General features: G+C 32.9%; 2 protein-coding genes across 6 annotated transcripts in view; one reads left to right on the forward strand and one right to left on the reverse strand.

Annotated features, from left to right (window-relative positions):
* Positions 1 to 5,689: 5,689 nt before the first annotated feature.
* Rh5 (Rhodopsin 5) lies at positions 5,690 to 11,623 on the reverse strand. Its single transcript, XM_013317078.1, has 8 exons — positions 11,416 to 11,623; positions 10,904 to 11,095; positions 8,056 to 8,271; positions 7,814 to 7,944; positions 7,544 to 7,683; positions 6,649 to 6,842; positions 6,389 to 6,490; positions 5,690 to 6,161 (listed from the first exon to the last, which is right to left on the reverse strand). Exons 1-8 carry the CDS (start codon positions 11,466 to 11,468, stop codon positions 6,044 to 6,046), a joined length of 1,146 nt encoding a protein of 381 aa, XP_013172532.1. The 5' UTR covers positions 11,469 to 11,623; the 3' UTR covers positions 5,690 to 6,043.
* Positions 11,624 to 24,075: 12,452 nt separating this feature from the next.
* The window catches only part of LOC106121187 (tyrosine-protein phosphatase Lar), a 265,949-nt gene continuing 262,826 nt past the window's right edge, over positions 24,076 to 27,198 (forward strand). For all 5 annotated transcript variants that reach the window (XM_013316701.1, XM_013316704.1, XM_013316702.1 and 2 more), the window contains exon 1: positions 24,076 to 24,269. The gene's annotated coding sequence lies outside the window, so the exon portion shown is untranslated. The remainder of the gene's footprint in view (positions 24,270 to 27,198) is intronic.

Here is a 27,198-nt window from a genome sequence, read left to right on the forward strand (position 1 = left end):
GTCCGTTTTATAATAGTTTCCTTTTCAATTTTAACTTTATTGTGTTTTTTTCTTATAACTTTACGTTCCGTCGCCTGTAGTTATTTTGTAAAAATGGTAAGAGTTAAATATTATATAGCCAATATCGTCTAGCTAATAATATCAGATGTAAGAAAAACTGTTAACCTAGAATAACTTGTAGTGTGTACGGTAAAATTTTCCGCCTTCGGATTGAATTAAGATTTAGTATATGGGAGTAGTAAATTATATTTGAAACCGCCAACTACGGATTGGTTCATCGAATATTATCATCGTATGAAACTGTCAGAAAATGTGTGGCTTGTCGAATGAAGTTTGGCTTCCGTCGGGCCCGTCACCCGGCATACATTAATGGACTTTCGCGCCATTTCCTGACACGTCCATTTTGCATTCTTCGCTTCACAATATTTGACGTAGGCTTCCACCATTCAGTAAAGTTGAAAGCTGTGTCTCTTACTTAATATAATGTAAATTTTAAAATGGTCTAGAATAATTTTCAGGAATGAGTAGAATTTATTATTTTTTAAAATTGAAAGGACGTTGAATTTTAGCAAACTAATTTTCAACTTGTACAAGGGGCTTATGATCGTTAGTAGGTACAAAATGGTGAAAAGCTTCGAAGTTATTACAAAAAGCTTTTTACGGCACAATAAAAAAATATTTAATTCTTGTTATAAAAATGATTATTGTTATGTTTCATAATACAATAAAACTTTATTATTGTACACTTTATTAAAATCGGGATATGAAATCTGCCTTACGAAAATATTTAGATAAAAAAATAAATTAGTCTATGACCTTATAATTCACTTTAAAAAGCCTTTTAATTTAATAAACATAACCATTAACTAAGCATGAATACGACATCTCTTCTTCTTCTTCGTATTCTTCATTACTGAAGGTCGAGCTTGTCTTGATATGCTTTAACGGCTGTGTCGACCAGCTGCCTCCACGGCGTCCTATCGTGTTGCCTCAGGGCAGTCGTGATATTGAGTCCCAATATAGGCTGCACTTAATCGAAAATATGAAAAAAAAATATGACATAGGCGTGGATAAAGTGAGAGATAAAATAAAAAGTTAATCACCATAAACTCGATGTTGGAACTTTATGAAGATTAAGTTTTTGTTCTACAAATCTTAAAGAGTTACCACATAAAATGACGAATAATAATCGACACAAATTCCTTGTTTTCAAAGCAACTTTAATTAATCTGTAATGAATGTAATAAAAAGCCAAAATAGCAAAAATATGGGATTTTTACCTATTTCAAAAATTGAAGCGAAACTAAATTAGTTTATAACCAGTATGTAATTAGAAGAAACGAGAGTAGGCAGTCTAAGAAAAAACAACATAAGGCAAATACGTAATTTATTTTTAAAAACAGCTCGACTACACTATCGAAATTATAAAATCGAATTCTAAGTTTAAATGTAAGAATTGCAGTAGAGAATTTAGAAGAAATCCTTGGATATTCTTATAGTCATTAGAAAGGCTCTCAGTTCTAGCCTGGCGGGAGATGTGGGGCGCAAGTCGACAGACTGCAAATAAAACAAAAAGCTCCTGCAATTTTCTTTCTAAAGGCGATACAAAGTGGATTTAAAGTGCAATGGGATTTTAATTTACTTCGACTTCGAACACATATAATCAGTGTGTTTTATCTAGAGTGCTAAATACGATTCATGTTATATTTTGGGTTTAACTCGTATAACTTTTGATATAAATAATGTCCATATAAGTTACAGTTTCAAGATAAGTTTTATAAAACGAATCATGGGCACTAAATAACTCTTGTTAGTTTATTACGTGGCAGTGAAAAAATCAAAATGCAACAATTGATAACTTACCACTTGATTTTTTTTAATTTAAGACTTTACCGATATATCTTGTTTGGAAGAAAATCCAACACTGTACCGGTGTACTGGCGCAAAATTAGCCTTACTAATATGTTGACTTTTATGTCCCCTCACTAATCATTCTGACACTTGACATGGAAAGCACGCCATTCGCACCAAAGAATTCTAACTAATAATGTCTAAAAATCTCAAGATATGTAACAAATCTTATACAAATTACACATTTTGTTGATGACGTTACGAAGACGTATGTCGCAAAAAGGTCCAAGTTCCATATTTTCGTAAGTCATTACAAAACCTTAATAGATTACTTAAGCAAAATCTGAAACATAATGGCCATTGTAAAATTGAGCGTAGACTTAAAAAAAGCAATAAACGGAGGACTGGTCAGGGGGTGGAAACTTAGAAGAAGGACGGTTTGTATGGAAAGTGGCGCCACCTTTTATATAATGGTAAACATCATTTCATCTCATGGCTGAGAAGAAGCATCATTTCTGTCATCGAGACATTCATGTGTCATCAAACCGCTACGTTTTTTCGTATTTCTATTTCTGTTCTTGTATTCTTAGTTAAATGTTGTTTCATTCATTTTGTTTTTAATTAAAATGTGTTTTCGTGAAAAACGACGCTGTATGCAACTGTGTTTTAGATGGACTGATTATGGTAAGTTACAATTCAATAAAAATTTTCATGTTATTCCCATACGTCAGACTCATTTAAACATTTAAATATTTTCGTATTTTGGTGTAGTTTTTAGCACCACAGTGATTTATACTTTCCGGTTATCATATTGAATGGTACTTCTAATACATTTTACATATTAGTTCCTATACTTGACAGGAAATCACATTCTGTTTGTTTGTTGTAGGTGCACATATACACGGTTTCCCCCTTCCTGAGAGAAGGTCAGTGAAGTTCAGAAAATGTGTGCCAATCACTGGAATTATAGAGCCATAAACTGATGTGTCTGAAATTAGTAGGTGGGTCCATGTGTGTATATGTAAAAAATATATTTTTTTATTTGTAATTTTTTATTGTAAATAAAAATCTGCTTGCCTATGTTGTAAGAGAATATGTTCAGAGTGTTTAAACTCGCAAATAACTACAAATTGCCAGTTGCCAGCTTACATGTGACTGAAAATATTTTGGGGGTTGGTTTTAATTACAGGGTATGCATTTTTTTTGTGACCGCGCTATACTATTTATTACCGTAAATGTAATTTTCAAATATATATATATTAAATATTAAAATATTGAGCTGATATCTTGAAAGTCATTGATGTATATGTACTTGCATAGATTTAAAATTAAGTTATGTAGAAATATAATAAATAATGTACAAAAATATAAAAATATTTTGTTTTTATTTCCCCAATAATAATAGGATCATTTTAATAGAGGTATTTCATAGAAGGCTACTTGATATCGGCTCACTATAATAATAACTGATAAGTGGGTGTATTATTTTTGAACATTGATTTAATGTCAATTTTAATTTCATAAATTAGATTCCCACTTATCAGTTATTATTATAGTGAGCTAAATAAGCGTGCCTACGTATATAGATACCAAAAAAAAAAAAAAATTAGTTCAGCGATTATACGCATGGAGCGCCACAATCGCCGTGGATCCACGACTTCGTGCGAGTTGCCCCTCTTTCTATAGTATACTTATTATACTCTTTGGGACTGGTGCTGACGTCAAAGCAATATTTCCTGTCATTGCTGTAAAATAAAATATTATGGTCGCGGTTTCCATTCCGCGACGCGGTGCGGTCGTCAGCGGGGGAAATTAAAAATTATCGGACCTATCATCTCCCATGTAAATTTACGCTTATAATACTTGCTTAGTCTATAATCATTACTATTTTTTCGCTGAATAACAAAACCTTTTCACTCTCCAATTAGTAATTTATACTAGTTACATATTTTTTTAATCGAGTTTTGTTGTTAAACACAATTTATTTTACTTGTAAAAAATGGATGGGACTATTAAAAGGGTTTTTTTTCGGTCTTGAAATAAAAACAATAGCAAAAGTATTTAGTAAAACTGAAATAAAATGAGGGATCGACATTATTATGGCTATTTAATATTCAAAAAAATTAGTACTCTATGGCACGAATAATAAGATATTTTTAAACAATTTCAAACAGTTATTCTGATGCTTATCTGACCTAAACTTAAATCTTTTTTCGTTAATAAGTGAGAAATAACTTAGTCGGTCTTAAAGTTAATAAAGGCCTTAGGTAACGAGTTCCGGTCAAAGTAAATCGGACGGAAAGGAATCCTCCGACGTCGGTAAACATTACGCTCGGTCCTTTGATGGAAATGAGGCATAATGAAAAAGGTTACAAACGAGCGAAGCTTTCGCAAGCGTCTTAATAAAATAACGTAGCTAATTAAAAATGTTGCTGATTTCTGAGTTTTTGAGTAACGAGGTCATCAACATTTTTCTGAATTCCTTATGAGATAAATTAATGATTCCATTACATTTTAGCAAATTGAAAAAATAAGCATATTCTATGACTATAGAATTTATAGAAAAAAAAAAATAGATTAAAGTCATTGCTTATCGAGAAACCATAAGCCATTATATTCATGTCAAGAATTCTTTTAGTGATTTTTTTTGTAAATCGTACTCTTATGTCCTGTAATTTAAATATTACCAATAAATTGCATTGTACTTTTAGATTCTTCATGGTTAATAAGCCGTTTGAAAAATCTGAAAAAATCATATTTAGTAAGACAAGTTTTTGACAACACTTGTAAACAATTGTAATTAAAAAAAATCCTTTACATTTTGTTCAACTTTTGGCAAATATCTCAATAATAAAATTGTTAATTTCTCACCACTTTAAAGTACCTTGTTCTCCAGGCGTCGCTTTGTAAGACGTCCAATATTTCAGTCAAAATATAAAATAACGAAGACGCTGGAGTGTCGTATGAAATTAGGTCGTAAAGCTCGCGACGGTATCATGCCACGTTTTATGGACATTTCAACTTTAATTATTACTCAAAAGATTTTATTTCAAAATTCTTATTTCCTTTTCGCATTAAGTTACAAGAAATATTCACAAAAATGTTGCTATTTAGCCATTAAAAATATTATAAACTTAAATTACCGTATTCAAAATTTTAAAAAATTAAGAATATATTGTCATAACGGCATATTTTAAATTGCCACTCAGAATTGTGAATAGTAAAAATTATTATCTCATTACTCTTGAAACTATTAAAAAGACTGATTTTTATTTTTACATTTAAAATCAAACGGATTATTAAATTGTGTTTGAAAAGTAAGACTTTTCAACACTTTTATTATCTTTTGAAATAAAGGCGTTTATTGAGTAAGCAATTTTAAAATAACACTGGTATAAAATAAAACCGATCAAGCAATTAAAAAATATAAAAAAGGACGCAGGTGTGTGAGTGCGATGGCAGTTTGAATTGAGATTTTAATATCAAGAAATTACCAAGAAGCGATCTTTTTTTGTTTTTATTGTGCGGTGACAAAATTTAATTCACGAAAGTATATTGAAATGCGTTATAGGTATAATATATGTGTAAATTATTTTGTGATCACCACAAAGGTCCAATACCTCTGTGGTTGCTAGTATTTGTAATTTAAGAATGAGATTTTAGTTTTTTTTAAATCCTCATTATAAAAAATCTTGTGTTAATTAGTGTCAAGGGTGTGATGAAAAACGATTAATTGAAACAAAACATATTAAAGTAAAACACTTTATTTGATCAAAAATTATTCCAATTCGCCGTAGTCGTTGGGATCAGTCCGTTATTTATTTTTTTAATTTTTTTCTTGTACTTTAAAAAATCTTGTACTTTGCTAACATCAAAATAACATTAACACGTATTTGATATAAAACAATTAATTTTTTTAATCTGTTTTCATCGGAGTCCATACAACAAGCTTTGGTCGTTTATTTGGCAGATGCAATCGAAGAAGAGAAAAATATTAAGAAACTTATCAACTATCAGTACTATAAGCATTAATATTCCTCTCGAAATAAAATAATTTACAGTACAAAATTATTGCATACTAACATACAATAATAAATAGCTAGATTGAAGTTATAAATACAAATAAATATTTATATTTGTAGGTTATGTACAGGCAGCGGTGTTGTGGATTCGATTGCATCGTTCGTTGGATTTATGCCTCAGCTGTGGGCGTGTGGGACTGCGTGGTGGTGACACTGTTGCTGTTGGAAACCGTATCCGGATCCTGTTCGCGGACTCCGAGCCAGGGAAGACGCTTCTGCAGCTCAGCCCTGGAGAAATACACCGTGTTTAAGTCCAAAAAGTATAAAAGAAAGATAGTAGCGGTTTTTGTCAGTTTACCCAGAATTTTTATTATTTATAATCTAAGCAAATTCACAATATAGTGAGAGTTACATAAATACGACATCGTGGTGTTCTATAAAAACTATTATTTTGATGCTCATAAATTTCTTGATATACCAACGTCTCGATCAGACAAGACTATTGGTTTACTGACCTGTATCTTGGGTGGTTGATGGCGTACACCCAAGGATCTATGCAGGACACAATCTTGCAGCAGACAGCAGGAATCATGGTGGCAACAGGTGTCAACAGGCTCCTGATATAAATACATTAAGATATAAACATTGGCTGTTATCAATTTGGTAAGATTTATATTTTTTTTATGGTAAGTGATACCTGTCAATTATGTCTTGGGCGATTTTTAAGGCAATTTTTGGAATGTCGACTTAAAGCAATTAGAGTATAAATGTTTACCTGTCTCCATAAGCACCAGTCATGGTGACGAAGGCGTACGGGGTCCAGCCGCAGACGAACATGAAGAAGATGGTGAAGGCGACTTTCGCAATCCTGATCTCAACGCTCTTGCTAGCGTCCTCCTTGTTGCTGGCCAAAGATTTTACGTTCATCTTCTTAGCCTGCTCTTGTAGCATCCTCTCGTGAAGTCGTACCTGGCGGAGAAATATCCAGTAATTATACATCTGCTTTATAGAGACGCTGATGAAGGGAATAGTAGCCGTATCGTTTCTCTGTAGACTGTGGGAAGAGCGATGGAAAATGCTTCACCAGAACGCAGGAGGGCTATATAGTAATGATAAATTAATCGTCTAATTGCTAAACCCATTTAAATCTCCAGAGAAGCGACAGTCATTTAACATCTAATGAACCAACTTATTCGTAGATTCAATCTTCTTTGAATCATCGTTAAATGTCGTATGTTATAAATCGCCGTAAAAATGGCACAGGCAGCATAATAATAAATCCTTCGATCCGTCCGTACGGTCCTTTTACCCAAATCTAAGTGAAAACATGTGGAGGTAAACATTTTCTTACATTAAAAGTACGGTCGATCAATGAGGTTCCTGAATATGTAATAAGGAAATTATTCAATAGAAAAATCCAACGGTACCAAGAAATCGAGCTGAATATTTATTGGGTGCGTTGCGTCCGATTCGTTTTAATATACGATTTAGGAAAAAGGTTTGGGCTTCGACCGAATAAAACGGATTTCATAGAATTGATTTTATAGTAAAAGTAAATATATGGTAAAAAGCTGATTTCTATATCCAAGTATGTCCTTCAAGACTAAATTCACTAAACCAAAAAATGTACGGCCATTTTATTTAAATAGAATGAAATGAAGAATACTTACAGCACCAAAGAGTTGAGAGTAGAAATAGCAGATAAGCGCCATGGGGATAGCGTAGCTCCACACAAAGATGCAAGCGACGAAAACTTTGGTGTCCTGGTCGTCCGTGAAGTAGTCGAACGAGCAAGTTGTCAGGAAGCCCTCTGTTAATTACAAGCATTATTTAAATAATCCGCCTATATTAAAAGATCTGCAATAGAATGCAGTTATAAATATCATCGATGTTGTGATAGTGTTGTGAAACTGTAAAATTAAAAATTGTAGTATACTTACCAGGAACAAATCGTCCCCAAACTTTCAAAGCCGGTAAGATGGTGAATGGCATCGACCAGAACCACGTGAAAGCGATAAGAAGCGAAGCTTGTACTTTGTTAATTCTTCCGTCCAGCGGGCAAGAGATGGTCCTGTATTAAGTTAATAGGTTATTATACTAAACAATTTATTAGTTCTGTATTTATATTATAGATAGATATGTCAAAGCAAAAAAACTGAGTCATGTAATGTTTAGTACGCACTTGTATCTGTCGAAGGCAATAACAGCATTAGTGATGGCTCCCCCAATGCCGGATATGGAGCCGAGTACGGCGTACACGTCACAACCGAGCTGGAACCCGATTGGATGTTGATAGAAAGAGTTAGCTATCAGTAGGGGCATCTCGATCATCATCATCAGGTCGAACACCGCCAGGTTGATAACGAACATGTTGCTTGCACTGCGTAATGATTTCGATCTGTAATAGAAAAATGTGTTTATTATTACGTCATGCCTTAAGTGGTAGGAGATTCTTGTCTTCGGAAACATGCATTATTATCTCTTATTTTGTTGGTTCATTTGATCCTTGATATGTAAGTGTGTGATTATATTTATGAAGTTAAAATTGAATTTGATTATAAATTAAACTTCACATATATTTTATTAATAAAGTAGTTTGGGGCATTATTAGTTAGAATTCTTTGGCGTGAATGGCGCCGCGTTTTCGTTATAAAGTTTAGTAAGGTTAGTGTTGCGCCAGTACACTGGCACAGTGTCAGATTTTCTTCCTAACTGTAGTATGGGCTTTTATTATAACAAAGTTGTATCAAAGAAATCGCATCAAAAGATGATATTAAATTATTAAAATACTCTTGACTTTGTATTTTGTAAGCTCAAATTGCTTCACATGTGAGTAACATGTGCGATAAACAATTTATTATGTCAAATGACATGTGACAACATGGCGTATATTTTCGCTTTTAATTAAGTGCAAAATTGTTTTGAACGTATGTTATTTATTACTGTTTTGACCTTTGGACTATATTAAGTGTGAAAAATAAAGAAGCTAGTAAGAATCTACTTAATGCATGGCTTTTGTTAACTTTGATTAATATCGTACAATTGTATGTTTCTTGTTTAATTCTTGTTACTTATGTATGTGTTTTTATAACTTTAAAACCCAACATAATGTTTATTCTTTCGAATATTGAAATCAAGTCTAAACTCTTGAATTTTATCCTAGAATTAATGAAATTCCCGTGTCAAGATAACAGTTTCCAGGAATTTCAATAGTTTTAACTTTGCCAATTACTACGTGTTTTCTGTACGAAGCATTTTCTTTTCCCGAAAGCCAGTCTTAGTCTTAATAAGAAAACATATTAAGGAATTATTAATATTTGTTGCACACAAACAGTGACTAAACGTACTATATCTAGATTGCAACTCTGTTGTCAAAGTTATTTAGACCATTGACAAAAAACATAACCGTTTCGAAATACGATAAGGGTAATGTAAAAAAAAAGCAATCCGAAATGATTATTGGTTATTGGATATGGCATCAAAAGTATCAAATGACGTCACAGCGCCGCGTCCCGATGACACAGATACTGAACGAGCGAGATAAATGGGAATCAAATCTTTGACGCTTAAGAGACAGGATCTGCCGAGCGCGTATTCATTAAGATCAATAATTTCTAAATTATTTACTTTCCTACTTGTATTGTGTTTGTAAATTTTTGACTGACTATGCGTTCTTACCGACATTATAATTTTACGTTACTATCAGCATGATATTATATATGAAAATATGTAATTGTCTTTTTGCTTAGTCCCTTTCTGTATGGTCAAAGGAATCGAATAAAATTGTATCGATGGAGCTAGTCGGAATCGTTCGGAATGCGGCTCGCTTGAAACTTGTCTGTGACACTCTTTGGAAAACTCTCGGAAGTTGGAAATTCCTTTTTAATACGGTGTTTTAATTTTATTTTTGCGTAGGATGCTTTGTTAAGTTAAAGTTGTTTCCGTATTAAATAACTACGTATTAATTGTTGTTATATTTTTGATCAGATAAGTTTATACAAAAATTTACAGATGTAGAAAATCTATTGCGTTTACGTTGAATTAAAAATTATTATTTTTGCATTTGATACTTTAAGAACAACACATTAAAGTTGATTAATGTAAAGCACGGTAGGTTAAGCCGTGGGTCATAGGTAATAGAATAAACACAAAACGAATGTTGCTGTAGAGGGGGGAGCTTATGCTACGAGATATCGTAGTAGGTTCGTAGCGTCAATCAAGTCTCGTAGCTCGCAGTACCGAAAGTTAATTAAATCGCCACCACTGGCGCGACAGAGGCAGTGACGTAGTCAACAGCACTCGATGCCCACAAATTGTTCCATGTTATTAAATTTGACGCCATTTTGTCCAATATCGAATTCTGTATACACATTTACGAATATCTTTGATTTTAATAGACCATTCACCAATTTCTTTTAATTGAGATATTCATCATCCCATTGATATTGTTTGTTTAAACCGGTTATAGTTTCAAAGAATTAAGAGCGATAGCCAAGAACCGCGCAAATGGAATTCCTTCCATTTGTACATATTTTTGTGCTTTTATTTCTGTTGAATATATATAATTTCAGTATAAGGCTCGTGGAGAAGGGAATGTTTTCACTAATTATATAATAGTTTAAAGATTGATATAAAATTCAAATATTATATAAAATTGTCTAAGTCATGCATTGTGGGAATGGTATAAAATGTAATATTATTGATTTACACAATTTTTAATTAAAATATCATAAAGGACTACGTAACATAATAGAACAATTTCTATTCTAAGAGATATTATGTGATATAATAAATGTGAACTAAGCTATGAGTTTCGGAAATGCTAACAATAGCCGCGGGCGAGGGTGGTCGCTGCGAAAGATTGTCCCGGACGCGGCAGCTTTGTCACGATTACACTTGTTTGTTTGGATTAGATCTCTAAATGTGACTGGATTTTGAGTAATTAGTTCAGGCAAAATGTTTTATAAGTGTATTTTATGTAAAATTACATTGCTATTCTATCGTGAGAGAAATAAATAAAAAAAACTTACGTGCTGAATATCCAGATGACGATGCCGTTCCCGACGAGTGAGGTGACCATAAGCATGGTGTAGATGAGGGCAAGGATGAAGTGGTAGTACTTGCTGACGGCAGGGAAGCTGCGCCAGTGCGCGTGTACCATCGCCTGGTGTTCTTCCGGGATGTTCCAGCCCATCATGTGTTCCACCATCTCCGATGAAACCCTGGCAACAATAAAGAACTCAATAAAATGACTCGATCGTGATGTCTGTCTACTTTTAGGGGTACGATTATGAAAGACAAAACCGCACAGGACCAGCGTGGTTGAATAAGGACTAGTCACCAGTTACGGTAGACTTTAGCTTTTTGGTGACGCCGTATATAAGCTGACGACTACCAAGACCAGATCTTGTGGCGAGTTTATGATGACACAAAGTTACTGTTATATCGACATTTTGAAAAGAAAGAACGAATAGATATATATAAAACAAAAGCATGTTATAAACAAAAGACTACAAAAAGTAAAATAACAAAAAATACTTACAGCTTCATGGGGTAGGCCATGGGGCCGATGTCGTCTGAATAATTTGCAGCCATTTTGTGCAGCGTCTATTTAAATGTAAAATAAAATATTCTACTGGACGAGCACTCAGCAGAGTGGAGAGAATTGTAACATTGGTTGGTTGATTCTAGAGTTGACTACGGTTTTGACGAAGTGAGTAGTCCGACAACGGCTGTCGCTTCTCACTTGTGCTCTACCTCAAGCGATGCCACCTTTTATATCGGCCGAACTGTGCGTGCCTGTTAATTCCTTAATTCAATAAAAAAGTAAAGCTTCTTGCTTATTTCGTCAAGCGTGAACCGGGCGAATGACGAGTGTTCAATCAGTGGTGTTTTATTTCTAGGTTTCATATCTCCTTAATAATTAATTACTTAGGTTCTTCTAATAGTATACCTGTAAATATAAATAAAAGTTAAATATTATAAATGTTTTTATTGGGTTTTAATAGAGGTTATAAGTTACTAGGTGTCGCCCGCAAATCGTCTGCGCGGAGTTACAAAAACTTTGTGTTCTTCCAGACTATGAAATACATCTATACTAAATTTCATTCAGATCCGTTAAGCCATACTGGAGATACCTTTTTACAAACATACAAAATCCATCCAAACATTCGAAATTATAAAGTAAGATATTAACCACATAGTTCATATTTCTGTGAAGTTTCGAATCTTAGGAACAAGGCATTTAACATATTATCGTGTGCTACAGACAGGCACAGTGCATGTCTTTCTTAACGTTGCATGTTAAACCTGTAGCAGAAGGAAAAATGTAGTATTTCATCACAGTTTGTGCATTTATTTAAAGAAAAAACAATGTTTAAAAATCCTCCTACTATATTTAATTATCATAAGCATTCATTTACAAAACCCTTTTAAAACTATAAAGAAAAGCTTGAAAAAAATGTCCAAACAAAACGCTGGAGCGTCCTAAAATGAAGCGGACATTACTCAAAGGACTTCATTACGAAGACAACGAGATTGCGGACAATCCCTAGTTTTTGAGGCGTCACTGGGATCTTCACATCATAGGCTCGCAACGTGCTTGGAATTCATCCCTTAACATTTGCTTTTCAAAACCACAGTTCGTTCGGATACAAAATCGTGATAAAAATATTGGTGAAATTTAACATAAGATAATTGAGTGAATAAATAAACACATGTTGTAATAAAAAGAAACAAAGTTTCTTAAAAAAAAACCTTACAAGTTTATCTGATAAAAAATCATTTAAGTGCATTGTATTTAGACTGCTCGATTTCTTAATTTATATTTCAATGTTCAGCACTTGCAAGGTAAATATGATCTTTAATATTTATGATGAAAACTCACTGTGAATTACATTCGAGTGAGTATTGCTGGTAGGAGCCCCTAGTTCTGAGAGAGGCGACCTGCAGACGCCTCGCTGCGGTCATAAATTGGGCCTGAAGTGATGACCGCGTAAATAGGTCGTTGATAACATGCTTTGTTCAGTGTATTCAATTCTGGAATATTTATGGCCATTTTCCATTTATATCTTTACAGCATATTTTGTTACTTGTTTACACTAAATAACTGCATACCTTCTTTAAATACCAAAATATGATCTGCAAATTAATTTAAGTTGTTCTATTTAGTAGTATAATAAGTAGGTATTCATTTGTATCAAAAAGTTCGTACTTTTTGAAATAAATGAGTGGCTTTCAAGATTCTATAAACCCGATGTTTTTGATTAAAAAAAAGGCTCTGGCTGAATACCGGAGACATTGATCAAGTGAAAAAAGAAAAAAAAAACAATTCCAAAATAGCATTAAACAGTTTTATACAACATAAGAAGTATCTTATTACGATTGATACGTGTAGTCACGATATCACTTACATGGCTTTTTGTTATTAGTAGAGTAACAGGCATACAGGAGGGCTGTTATGTAATTTTATAGTGATTTAACGACGTTAAAATAAATTTAAAATAGCAAAGAACCTCTCATACAAGTTAAATAACTACCAAAATCAAAATAAAATATAATAAAAAAAATTAAACATCTGCGACAGTATTCTGGAAAGTTGATTTGTTCGATGGATTGTTTTGAGGAAGAATATTTTTCTCTTTACGAAAATTGTAAGCGCGACGAAATGCTAATCCCGAAAGTGAGTTCCAGCGAACATACGCAGTTTTAGACCACTTTTATTTTCTATAAAAAATAAATATACGTATGAAGGGAGGATTAAATGGAGTATATCACGAAGTACTAATATTAACCAAGAGTAATTTAATATTGATAAGTTTACGCAGAGTTTATAATATTTGCATAACTGGAACAAACTATGAATGTATAAATTTTGCGAGCTCGGAGATAGTAATTCCATAACATAAATATACAAATTGAAATTTCAATGCGCTAAATCAAACCATATTCCCATGTAAGTATTTTTTTTTATATCATAAGGTGGCAAACGAGCGAGCAGCCACTTGAAATCGCTGAATAGCGAAGTGACCGTTACCCATAGACATACGCAATTGCATATGCGTTGCCTACCTTTAATCGACGGAGGAGAGGATGCACAGAAAGAAAATATTTCCCCTTTCCATGCATCCTCTCATCCGGAAAGTCCACTTCCACTTCCCATCCTTTCCTTATAAGAAAAAGGGTGGCAAGGGAAAGAGGACTCATTTTGGCCTCCGGGACGCACACTCATCAGACGAAACGCGGAATTGCTTGGTGTGGTCGTGGTATTTCACCGGGCGAGCCGGGCCAATTCGTGCGAAGATGTTAAAGCGGGCTCTACCACTGTTAAAATATCTTTGAGACGTATTTATTAGACATTAGACATTACTTAATTTAATAAAGACTCAGTCACTAATCATAATTATTTACAACTATAGTATACCAAATTACGACTATGTTTATTTTCATGTCTAATCCTATATTTGAATACAAATTAATCTGTGCGGTTTTACTAATTAGCTAATATTTGGAGCGTGGTTGGAGTACTGCATACACTGCTCTATGTTACGGCGTCAAATTGCCACAGCCCATAAAACCGCCGGCCCATGTGTTTACACTTAATGCCAGCTAGCAGTGTCCAAAACCAATTATGTACACCGCTTGCCGCACGATATATGACCGACATGAATTCATATGATATATTGTGCCTTGTATCCGACGAACAAGATCGTATCTATATACTTATACCTATGTATCCGTGCAGAAAGAATAAGTGACAGTCGCCCAAGAATTCGTTCGCGTGGAATTAAAAACTCAGCCTACGCATTATCACAGACTTATTTCTGTTTCTTTTATCCAGATCCGTCCAGCCGTTCTAATGTAACGTGATAACAAAAAAGGGAATCTTAATATTGTTATTTCTTTAATTGTAAAAGATCGCAAAAATCTTGGTGGCCGAACAACGATCACATAACCTTTATAGGAAAAACTTTCCTTAAATTGTTTCCGGAATTCAACTTCAATCGTGTCTTCAATCGGTTGCCACTTAAAGGGCGGGTCGCACTTTTTAACAATACAAGCTGAATTGGGATTTATTCGACTATCTAACGAAATTGGTATTGCTTTAAATGTCGGTTATTTGTTCGTTTGTTATCGATCTGGAAGTTCCATTTTGATTTATGTATAAATTGTAATTCCTAGCTTTTCCGATTGTTCCGACTTCTATAGTTTTATTTAATAATTTTGGACTTTTTAAAGAAGTAATATGACTAAATAAATCAAGTTAATTTCATATTCCATAATTTAAACACTACTTTAAGCAGATTTTGTCACTAAGTATCCGAGTTGCAGAGCTAAAAAATAAAAATGAACAAGCGAAAACGCAGACATTTTCATTATATTTTAGATTTCTTACAACATTAATCATAACTTAGTAATTTTAAAAATATACTCATTAATTTTCACAAGCGTCAATTTAATAGCAAGCATTTCTCGTTTAACACGAATCGCATTTTAGGAACAATATAAAGGAGTGGCTAATGAAAAAAAAATCCCTGGGAATTGTGGCGTTCGTAAAATAATGGCCTCTTTGTAAAAGATCCCCTATTCATTACAATGGATGTAGGGAACACAATGACTACTACAATTTCTTACGCCACGATATTATATTTTCAATTATGTGACTCATTTTAATGCAATACTAGACCATTTTGGAGAGCGTCGGTGGTTCAGGGGTTTCGGCACTTGACTTGCAATCGGCAGGTCTTGGGTTCGAATCCCGCCATGTACTAATGTATTTTTCGATTTTCGATTTACATATGTACATTTATCCCACGTTCTTACGGTGAAGGAAAACATCGTGATGCAACCTGCACATATCTGAGAAGAAATTCAATGATATGTGTGAAGTCAACCATCACGCACTTGGCCAGCGTGGTTGACTATAGCCTAGTCACCCCTAACTTAGGGTAGGATCCGAGCCCCTCGGTGGGGACGTATAGTGAGCTGATGATGATGATGACTAGACCATTTTAAAACCAGGAATATATATTGCGCGATCAAAATATATAAACATCATTACGTGGTAATTTATTTTATTCAAAATGTTGAAAAATGTCTCTTCCATTAAGTAAATGGACGATTTCTTTTATTCCAAAAATAAAATAAAAAAGGATTTTTTAATAAATCAATCCTGACAAAAGGGAATAGTGATTACCATCTCTGTCTACCTAATTACAACATGACTGTTACATATTTATATCATCCATATTAAAACTTAACGGGCTATTAAACACATTATACATATGGCGCTTCGCGTTTGTTTTAATTAAGAGTACAATACGATTATAATTAGCTGTAGTATTAAGGAAAGGCGTCTTTTGTTTACTTAAGTGTTCATAAAGCTTAGAGAGAGGTTTAGGAAATCCAAAGACGGCGATTCGGGTCATTACACACGACCATTATATAGCTCGGTTAATACTGTTGACAAGATTTTTTTTGCACATAACAATGTCTTTACCGCAACTTTTGTTATTTTTCTGTGTTAATAATAATAAATAATCTCTCTGTGTATTATAGTATGAGGGTTAAATATAAAGTTTAATAAGGAAAATTGTTGTTACTTAGTTTCAATTTGAGACAAATATCGCGATATTAGTTTGGTAAAGCTTCTGGGAGAAATATTTTGCGTTGATTTACGCTGAAACTCAAAGTTTTTTTTTGTACGGCCACCGACTTACTTAATCTTTAGCGATTTGTGATTTATTTGTTTCCATATAAATTCTTATAAAACGCTTGTTTATTAGAAATAGAATTAGTCGGTTATGATTTCAGTTCTCTAATTTATTTCCACACCACCATATGAAGGGTGATCATCCATGAAGCCGCGATCCATTTACAAATTGCACACAGCGTCGCGTATAAGTTGTTGGCGGGAACTTCCCCGTTGTTGTATAAATTTGAATAAACAGTTGGTAGCGGCCGCCGGCGGTTTCCTGGCTAAGAGGAATTCGAAGAGGGCTTTCATCTATCCCCTTCCTCGTATGTATATCGAGAAAAATCTCCTTTGTGTCTGCGAAGGTACATATATACAAAACCTTTTTACGTAACCCTTTGACGCCTGTTTTTTTGGGAGTCGCGATTACGAGTTTCGCGTAGGTGTAGATCTTAAGTCCTACAAAGTGTACTTCGCCTTGTAAGATAATGAATGGCTTTTAGTATCTACTTATGACGGGGTTAGGTATACTCTATCAAAGATTTTACATGTAATTTTGTAAGGAAAAAAATGCAAAAAAATGTTAAGTTATAGAAACAACAAGTTTTTTTTAAATACGCAATAATCAAACCAAACACTATCAAAGTACTTTACAAAACTAATGTTATAAATAGAGTCAATATAACTTCTAATATGATGTTTGATGTCAGACCAAATAATATTAAGTGTCGGTCCATTGCAAATGGCCCCCGGCGCGAATCCCGCGCGTTCCACTTAAACTTATAATGACATTTTGATATTCTTGTCATCGGAGGGGGCATCGGCGGGCGTAGGGGGTGCGGTGACTGCGGGGAGTTAGAACCCGTGGAAATTATCAGCGAATATTTCTGGATTTTCATCTATTCGAAGTATAATTTGGTGACCCCGTCGATGTTATTGCCTGACGAATTAATGTTATTAAGATTCCTTTTCTTCCTACCTATTTAATAAAACGCCATTAGGTAGAATATTAAATTATAGATAGATATTTATTTTATAAAGTCAATATTGAATATATAAAAACAAAAGTCTCTTGACCCAACAAAATATCATCTTCAACAAAAATTCAATTAATTTTAAATTGCAAAATTTAGAAATAAAAATAATTTCAAGGTAAGTGGACTGCCTGTCTAAAAACACGAAGCAACAATTACATTCGGTATTGTAACAAGTAAACATTAGACACTCCTTAAAAGCTTCCCTTGTGAGTTCACCGCTGACACTGTGGTGTATCCTGTTTTGTCCTGACTACAGCAACGTCACCGCGCCTAATGTAACCCCCCTTACCCGCCACATTGCACACACCCCAAAGCCCACTCCCACCTATGGAGGTGAGTCACGTGTAGAGATGTATCGTTCACGGTTTGTTCATCAACGAAACGGTAATTTGATTTCTTCAACTTATTGATCAACTAGTTTACAGGCCATCACATTTAAGACTAGAATTCGGGCAGCGAAAATTAGAAAACTAAACACTCCTGCTTAGCTTTTTATTTTTGTTACATCCGACCAGTATAGCCCCTACTCGGGGGCTGCTAAATAGTTTTTACAACAACCCTGTTTGAAGTTAGGTTATTATTTATTGTTGATTTCAACATTTTTTTGGACAAGTAATTAGATATCGCGATATTTCATATAGTGACGTATAAATAACAACTTCAGTAGTCAAGTTTAAAACGATAAACCGATACGTTACACGATGATTCAACTAGTTTGTTGAATGCCCATCCCTAGTTAACATGGTGGCGGGACATTGTTAATGCACTTCATCCCTATGAATTAACAATAATGGAGTTCTATTACCGTAGAGAAGCTTTTATTAACGCTATATTGTACCGTTTCTATAATTAACATTCTATGTAATTTATAATTAATGACGTTTGTAGAGTTATTAAAAGAATAATAGCTTTAATTTAGATTTAGCTGCTGTTAGTTTCTTTACCGTATAATTTAATTTTCGTTGCCAACTATGTGTTGTAAGATTATATAAGACAGTATGTATTTTATAAGAAAGCATTTATATTTATCGATGTTAACCTTTATATATTAACATTTCATTGTAGTCATAAGAATCTAATAATACTAAAAGCTCAAAGTAACCGATTCCTTTAACTTCTTTGTATGGTAAAAATATTCAGATATAAAATTGAATGTTTCGTCGTGAAACCTACGTAAAGGGATCCAGCCGTCTTATTTACCTAAAGTACTATTAATCCTGGAATTGTTTCTTTTGAAAGCCTATATCTGAGAGGGCCGTCAGACGTATGTATTAAACATAAGCACCAGTTATCGGAAAACATTTCAGATCGGAACGTGTGAAATATTTTTATTAGTTTCTTTCAAAATAACCCAAGTAAATGTTACAATTTTTCGTCATTTAAGTAACCATAGTAACCTGTATAGGCCAAATAGCCGAATGCCAGTAATAACATCTTCATTTTCTTCGCTTACTTCATTACTGAAGGTCGTACTCGTCTTGATATGCCTTTACGGATACGTCGATTAGCTGCCACCACGCCGTCTTCAGCTTGTCTCAGGGCAGTCGTGATATTAAGTCCCAAAGTAACATACGAGTACTTAATTAAGTAAAAAAGTCTAAGCATGTCATAAAACTTGCAGCAAGCAATCTTTGTCAATGCAATATATTTTTATCATCCGCTTTTACTTAACGGTAACACAATTAATTAAGTGAAATGTTTTTGTTGTTGATAAGATAACCATAGAGCAATGAATACCTTAGTTTTATTATTAAGATAACAATTATAAGCTTTAGTTATTTCTATTCTGAATGTTAGAAATTATACCTATATTTATTTTAGATACTGACACACGGCGACTATCATAGTTGTCGCATGAATCAGTTCCGGACCGCGAGGACATCTGAATGCGAATCGAGAATGTGTTTCCCATAACAGCTGGCATTTGACAGGATATTTTAGTGCTAACGGGACACGGCTGCTCTGAACTTTATCATTTTAAATATAAATGCTTATACGTGGCTGGAAATTGCGATTTATTAGGTAACTGAGTGCCATATTTACATATAACATATACTTATTATTAAATAAGTGGTGAAATATAAGTAAATAAACTTATACTTCAGACAATTCAGGTAAAAGTCAAAATATATACTTTTTTATTGTTAAATCAAATATAAAATTATTTGGAAAAGGAAAGTAAGAATCTAATTTTAAGATTCAGTTTATATCAGACCTGTGGCGTGTCGGGTAAGATCCTATCTTATTTTAAAACATAATTAGCCTCGTACTTTATACACTAGCTTCGTTACTGGGCATCCTGAGGCGGTACTAATTAATATCTAGTGTACGAAAAAAAGATAGACGAGTTATTCAATTAAAATACTAGGTCAGCTAGACCTGAAATACATTTACTGCTGTTATGTTTGCTAAGTGAGGAAATACTTTAATTATTTAATGTAAAAAATAAATAATTAAAGTATTTCCTCACTCAAAAGTACTAGATTAAATATATCTTTTTCATTGAATTTCCTTTGGGTTCTATCAAGGAGGGGGTAAAGCTATATTTATATGTATCTATCATATTGATTGATTGATCCATAAACCATAATCAGGGAATCTGTCTTACCTAACCCTCTGTGTTATGTTCTTAATTTGATAAAATGCATTACCGTTAATTAACAAGTCAGGGTCTTCTATAAATTTGTATCAATAGTCTTTGTGTTAAATGGTTTACCAACTAATTGGTATCTGGATTAGTGAAAGCGTCGCGGCAAAAACCTCGGCTTATGAGATTAACTTGCCAAGTGCTGTACACACAGGAAACTGACCGTTTTATCGCTTTGAAATCGAATTCACTTTAGTCAACCGCCAGACCTTCATACGAACAAATTGTTTCATCGTTACACACTACATTTTGGTAAAAAACTTGCCTGTTTTTTTGTGGTTTAATAATTTTTATTCGCGTTAAAATATAATCTTTTATTAATATGTCATTGTCATAGTATTATTTAAAACTAATTTAAAAATTAAACATGTGAAAGAGTTTCGTAAATTATAAAATCTTGAGCCTAAAATTGTTTTTTTTTATCTGTCGTGTTGTCATTAAAAAATGTCGACTGCCAATGACATCTCTCTACAAGGTGCCTCTTAAGCTTTTTTTTTGTATTTCTCTGTTTATCGACCGTGTTGAACTTAATTAACGACCATTTTGTTTTTTTTTTGTTTCCTCGGGCGGTTTGCTTTTGATCAGGCACTCATTAACGTAACCCTGATTTGAATATTGAGATGATAACGTGTTTTTAAAAACATAAGATACATGTGTTATTACATAAAGTGGAATGGGTACCTACATTTTATATTACTTTTTAATGTTGTTTGTTACAGCTTAATAATTTTTAAGTATTTTTCTAGATCTTTAATCAATAAAACTTTAACACACCATAACCTATTATTTCAATTACAATTGTGGAATTTTTTTTCTCATATTTAGACTTTAAGAAGAACTAGCGCCCACGACTCCGTCCGCGCGTTATTAAAAAAACATAATTAGTAGCCTATGCGTTCTTTCAGACTATATTCTATATGTATGCCAAATTAAGTCGAGGTCCGTTAAGCCGTTCTGGAGATACCTTCAAACAAACATTCGCATTTATAATATAATTCGATAAAAATGTCGCTTGATATTTACTTATTTATTTGATTAAAAATATAAAATAACGTCGCAATACGTATAAAGAATAAATTTCGGTTGTAACATAAATCAGTTGTAGCATTATGTAGGACGTAAGATATTGTTACATAAGAATATTTTTGAGTTCGCTTCGTGCTCGCTCAGCTAACTGAGGCTTAGTTCACAGACAGACAAATAGAGCGTGAGATTGTGATAAGAGTCCTCGGCACAGAATCGAGAAAATTCTTTCAATTTCCGCCACAATTTCACTTTAAAAATTGTTAATTTCTCTTACAAAAATGCTACGCCTCCGTCGTTACCAACTATATCTTACATTTTAAAAACTTGTACGTTATTAGAAGTGGAAACAATATCAGGAGATTTTCTTACATGTACAGGTTTTCACGATTGAGAGATATTTTAACACAGACATCAATTTTAAAATTGATCATCATTATTGAGCTGATGATGATCAATTTTAAAACTTTACCATCACCAAAAGTCCATCGTGTGACTTAATTTTATATTAATTCATAGAAGTAAATTGAATCGGAAATAGGTACAACGTATCGCAGTTTGCGGCAACTGGAGAACAGGAGCAAGGCAATATCGTCGGGAGAGGGGCTTCAAATGCAATTATAAGGCAGTGCGTGTCCCCGGGAGACGTCGGGATAGCGCACTGTATGCGTTCAATAAGGGTCGCTTCATGATCGCTAACGTCGCTGTCTTTATTGAATTTCCAACCTTTACTTTACTCTCATTTACTTTTATATATTGTTTTCATATGATATCATACTGTTTTAAAAGGTCTAGAATATCTTTTAATACACTAAATGTATGTACTTTTTTTGTTATGTTGGTAAAGACATTGAATTTAATACTAAGTATAAGTGTCTGAATGCAATCAAATTTGAAAATCTTTACAATTCTGATATATTTGTTATTATTATACATGTTATTAAATTCCTCATTTTACTGATAATAACAAAATCTTTAAATTCTATTACGATTAAATAAAAAGAGTCTTTACAAACAGACGGACGGACAACAAAGTGACAAATAAGGGTTGCATTTTTCCTATGACATAACCCTAAAAAGACTATAAATTGAATAAATTCATTGTTTCCCTTTGGACCGGTCACCCTGCTAATGAATTGGCTCAATGTGTTTTTTTTCCCATTGGTACATTCGACCGTTCGCGACCCAAAGGAATCAAATCCGTCACCCAGGTCATTTGGTTCAACGGGAAACATGCAATTTATTTAAATAACACCTTCTAAAAAATAAAATCTTTATAAGCATCACTTAAAAACGTGACCTAGTTCGTTCAAATGTATGAAACTATGAATTCTAAATGCAAAGACAAGATTTTGAGATTGCTTACAACGCGGCCCAGTTCGGAGTCCCATTCGTAAGGAATTTAAAAGTACAAGTGTTCGTAGTTTTAAATAGATTTCATACCACGATTACTCTTTCTTACGATTACTCTACGAAGACCCTGACTTGTTAATTAACTCTTAATCAATCGGGGAACGCTGAACCCTCTGTAAGCTTAACATACTACATTCGCAACTGAATGTCATCACATGGTATATACAACTAGAGATAAATTATCTACAAAGACTCCTACCGACTCTGACTTCCGCTAAAGAACAATATACGAATGGGTAGGTATAAATATCAATGGCTCATGAAATTCTAGAGATATGATCAATATAAATTTGTGACTAAACTGTGGAAACATTCTAAAAATAAATTATTTGTCAAAAAGTATTCTTAAATTTAAATTGATGTATTTATAAATGTAAACGGAATAGATTGAATGTTATCTGGCCGGTAAGGTGGTTACCTATTTGGATGTATTTCCCAAGGGCATACTATAAACACAATAGGCAATACGAACAGCAGGGGAAAGTAGAATGCATTACATAGGTGTGCGTGTTGGGGGCCTAACTTTTGAGTCTGCAACGTTGTTTGTTTTGGTTATAAATTGAAAAATGTTCATTCTGATTTATGCCATAAATTAGGAAAACAGTGAGAGTTAACACGGTTTTTAATTATTAAAAGAAAAGAAATTCTTATACTTTGAAAGTTTAAGCTCAGCTTTAAGTAAGAGTACGACATAACTGTAATACTGTCGTATTTTGTCGTCTGATAAGCAACATCCCCGAAATTGTAACTAACTATTATAAAATAAAGCAAAATAAATCGATATATTATTGAAATTTATGTCAATAAATAATTTTATTTATAGTTCCACTAAAAAATTAAAACTAAGACGCATACAAAAAGTTATAAATAATTGAGAACTATGGAAATCGTACCCCGCTCTGTTTGAAAGCTCAAACTTACGGCAAATTGCCACAGTCTAGTCGCAAGAGCCAAATTCATGCAGTAGCTTCATGGGGGCATGGAGGCCGATGACTTAAAAAATACATTATTGTCTGTCCTCTTTACTCAAGCATCTATACTCTTCCGTAAATCGAAATCAAAGCTCGTCGGGTTTGAACGAAGTGAAGTTCGAGAATATTTCGCATCCGAGTGAAGTAGTGCGCAGGTCGGAGCACGTTCAGAAGACTAATTCAAAGCACGATGCGAATAACTTGCACAATTCTAATTGTTAGGAAAAATTTTCATTCCTTTTATTAGAAATGGAAATACATTTTAAGTAGAGAAAATTGTATTTTTATGCATTTTACATAGTTAGAAATGATTAAATAGTTGAAAGAAAAACCGTTTTTAATCTGTGGAGATGACAGATTTTGTGTCGCATTTCGAACATGAAACATGAAAACTTTGATATTATGTATGTACCGAACGTACCTGCATATGGCGGACGCTCAGTTTGTGTTTATGTCAATAAGAAACTGATTTACGTTTGCGCGGGTGTGGATTTATAAAATATATAAATAATTATGTGTTAGTGGAACCTGTGAATTGTGTGATTTTTTTGTGATAATGATTTATGCCTTTGGACTTGCCAGAAATTTGGAATCTTCGCGGGACTTATAAAGGCAGGTATTCTTTAGCGTTTAAAAAGGAATAAAAGTTAAAACACGCTTTATAAAGTTTTTAATATATTTAGAACGTCACTGCATAATGTACTAAAACGTTGTTCTAATAAAACACTCTATTTCATAGGTTTTCCTATAGATAAAATCTACGATAACCTATTGCCAGATGATTAGTTTTTACATGTTTATTACATTTTTTCTACAGTAAACTATAATTATTTCGATAGTTTTGATGTAGATAATAAATAAATTCGGATATTTAGAAAAAATTACATTTCCCTGACCGTAAATAATTTGTTATATCATATTTGTAAAGATGATAAATGAGCCTTATTAATTTGTTGGGATCAAACGGTCCTCATTATCATACATAAACATAATGGTTATACGGCGATATTTCAAAACAATTTTATCGTTGTTATTGTAATTATTACTTAGAAATGAAAAGGACAAAAAGTGCATTTATAGAAGTCATGATTACAAGTGGATGCATATTTAGTATTTAAACAGACTTTCAATTAATATTACAACAAAAATTTTAGAAGACTTATCTAAACTAAGACAGCTGTTATAAATATTAAACTTCTTTACCCACAAGTTGTATTGATAATAACTAAACATTCACAGTTAACTGTAAAAACAAACAGAGTTCTCCTATAATATTGTAACCATCATGGGAACAATGTTTGGACATATGTGTAAACCATGTTAAGGGCATGTGTTCAGACATATGACTTCGACTCTTCTATTTAGGATTCTTAATTGTATGTTAATAATGTTCCCAGAAATTATTAAGATTCTTTAACAAGATTTTAACAACTGATTTATACTTTTTTTGACATGCTTTTAACTAATAGGCACTTACATCTGGTGACCATTTGTGGATAAAAAACATATTATAAATCAATGAATAAAATGTGGCTTTCTTTTTTGATAAATTAAACTTTTAACTTACTGTTATTCTTTTTTTGTACATACATTGTTTATTTTTATAGAGTAAGAGCATTTGAGTTAACCATGACTGTTTAAAGATATTAATTGTTTTCTTATGCCACTGTTATTGTACTGATAATGTAATGATGTAAATAAATAAAACTAATAGATAAATATGTTCATTATTATGAAATAATAGACTAGATAAATTCTACGGCAAATGCTTGCAAACTGTCATCCAGAATAAATCTCTGGGACAGCTGCGGGGGTACTTGATGTACTTGGTAAAATTATAGTACAGTCTCAAACAACACATAGGCTATGATCCCAGAAATGTATACTATTCCCATGGGACATGTTTTACTTACATATTTACTTGATAGCTGCACAACTGTTCAACACATCTTAGTCTAATTTGGCACAGATATAAAACATAGAACATGTGATACTTCCCACCTATTTGTTTTAAAATTATTCACAAACGAAAGTACGGTTAAAAGCTAGTAGTTGTTAACATTCTTTTTAGGAAGCTACTAGATGGTAATCTTTTGGCTATTTTTACTTAAAACTCAGGTACTCTATAGGTATACCAAAAGCAAAGCATACTTTTTCATAAAATAAGTAAAAAACCCATTTAGAGTGCATTAAATTTTATTATATATCTTCAATGTATCCTGTGGCATAAGTAAATCTTGTCATATATTAAATATTATCACAAGACACATCCATTGTGTTGTGCCTGAGTGCAGTGTCGGAATATGATGCTTTATAACCCAATTATCTGCATATTATGAAGCTTCCATTCCTTACGATTGTCTGTAAACCTTGGTTAGATTATCTGTTCTTTAACAACTTTAACTAACATACTCTTAGGGACATAATAAATACAATAATAAAAACAATATTTACACTCACTTGCTAAGGGTGTAATTAAGTGAACCTTTTATAATTATAATTAATAAGTTTGGAAATTAGGAATTAGTAAGCTCTACTGACCCATCTAGAAAACATCAGTATATTTGTTTATGACTTTAGTACCTTGCCTCCTTATCATCTATTGTGGCTACTCCTTGTAGATAATTAAATATGCTCTGGACTGAGGTCAATGAACTCATTTAGTTATAATGTTTAAATAATTTGTACTAAATTACGCAACAGATTTTTTGTAGGTTTGTATTTGATTCTTTTCTTTGTTTATTATTAAAGGATAATGATTGCAAATTGGTAGTTACGAATAATTTTTTTATTTCACTTTTTACTCTGTCAGCGTAAAAAACTAGCTCAAGTAGCAGACAACAATGAATCTGCAGTTTCTATGTTGAGAATGTGCAGCAGTGAGCGTATCGTTGATTTTTATCATCATCACCATCATCATCAGTCTTTTTCTGCTGACTGCTAGATAGGCCTTCCTTAATGCCATCTACGGTATGCGACCCTCTGCCATTGTCGTTTGGCCCACATACAAATAAAAAAACATTCGAAAAGTGTTAGTATTTAGTATGCTTCAATTTGCTATTGGTTAATGACACACAATTAAGCTTTCAACCTATTCCAGTACTAACTAACTCGAAACATTTTAAAAGCTCGCTCCAAAGTTGCTCTCTGAAAAAAGTTAATCCTGAATAAGAAGTTTTGCAACACGAAGTTTAATTCCATTTCTGTGTGATTTTCTTTTCCAATTTAAATTCGAATCGATGTGGAGCGAAAATCGGAAATTTATCTTCGAAATATATAAATAGAAATAACTTTACGATATAACAGATAAATTTTACACGTTTTATCTTTTAATTGTATTAAAATTACTTTCATAACGTAACAAATAAGTATCGTGTAATTGTGAATTTCCACTATAAAAACATTCGTGATATACGTGCTATTTGAAAATCATAAATGCTACAAATTTTTTCATATGAACTGTTCGTTCGAAATAAACTCGTAGGGACACTTAAAATTGTTATTACCTCTTTGTGATATTCTTCGGTCACAGTATATCTTT

The sequence above is a fragment of the Papilio xuthus genome, unplaced genomic scaffold (assembly GCF_000836235.2).
Source record: "Papilio xuthus unplaced genomic scaffold, Pxut_1.1 DF826945.1, whole genome shotgun sequence".
Classification (NCBI taxonomy): Eukaryota; Metazoa; Arthropoda; class Insecta; order Lepidoptera; family Papilionidae; genus Papilio; species Papilio xuthus.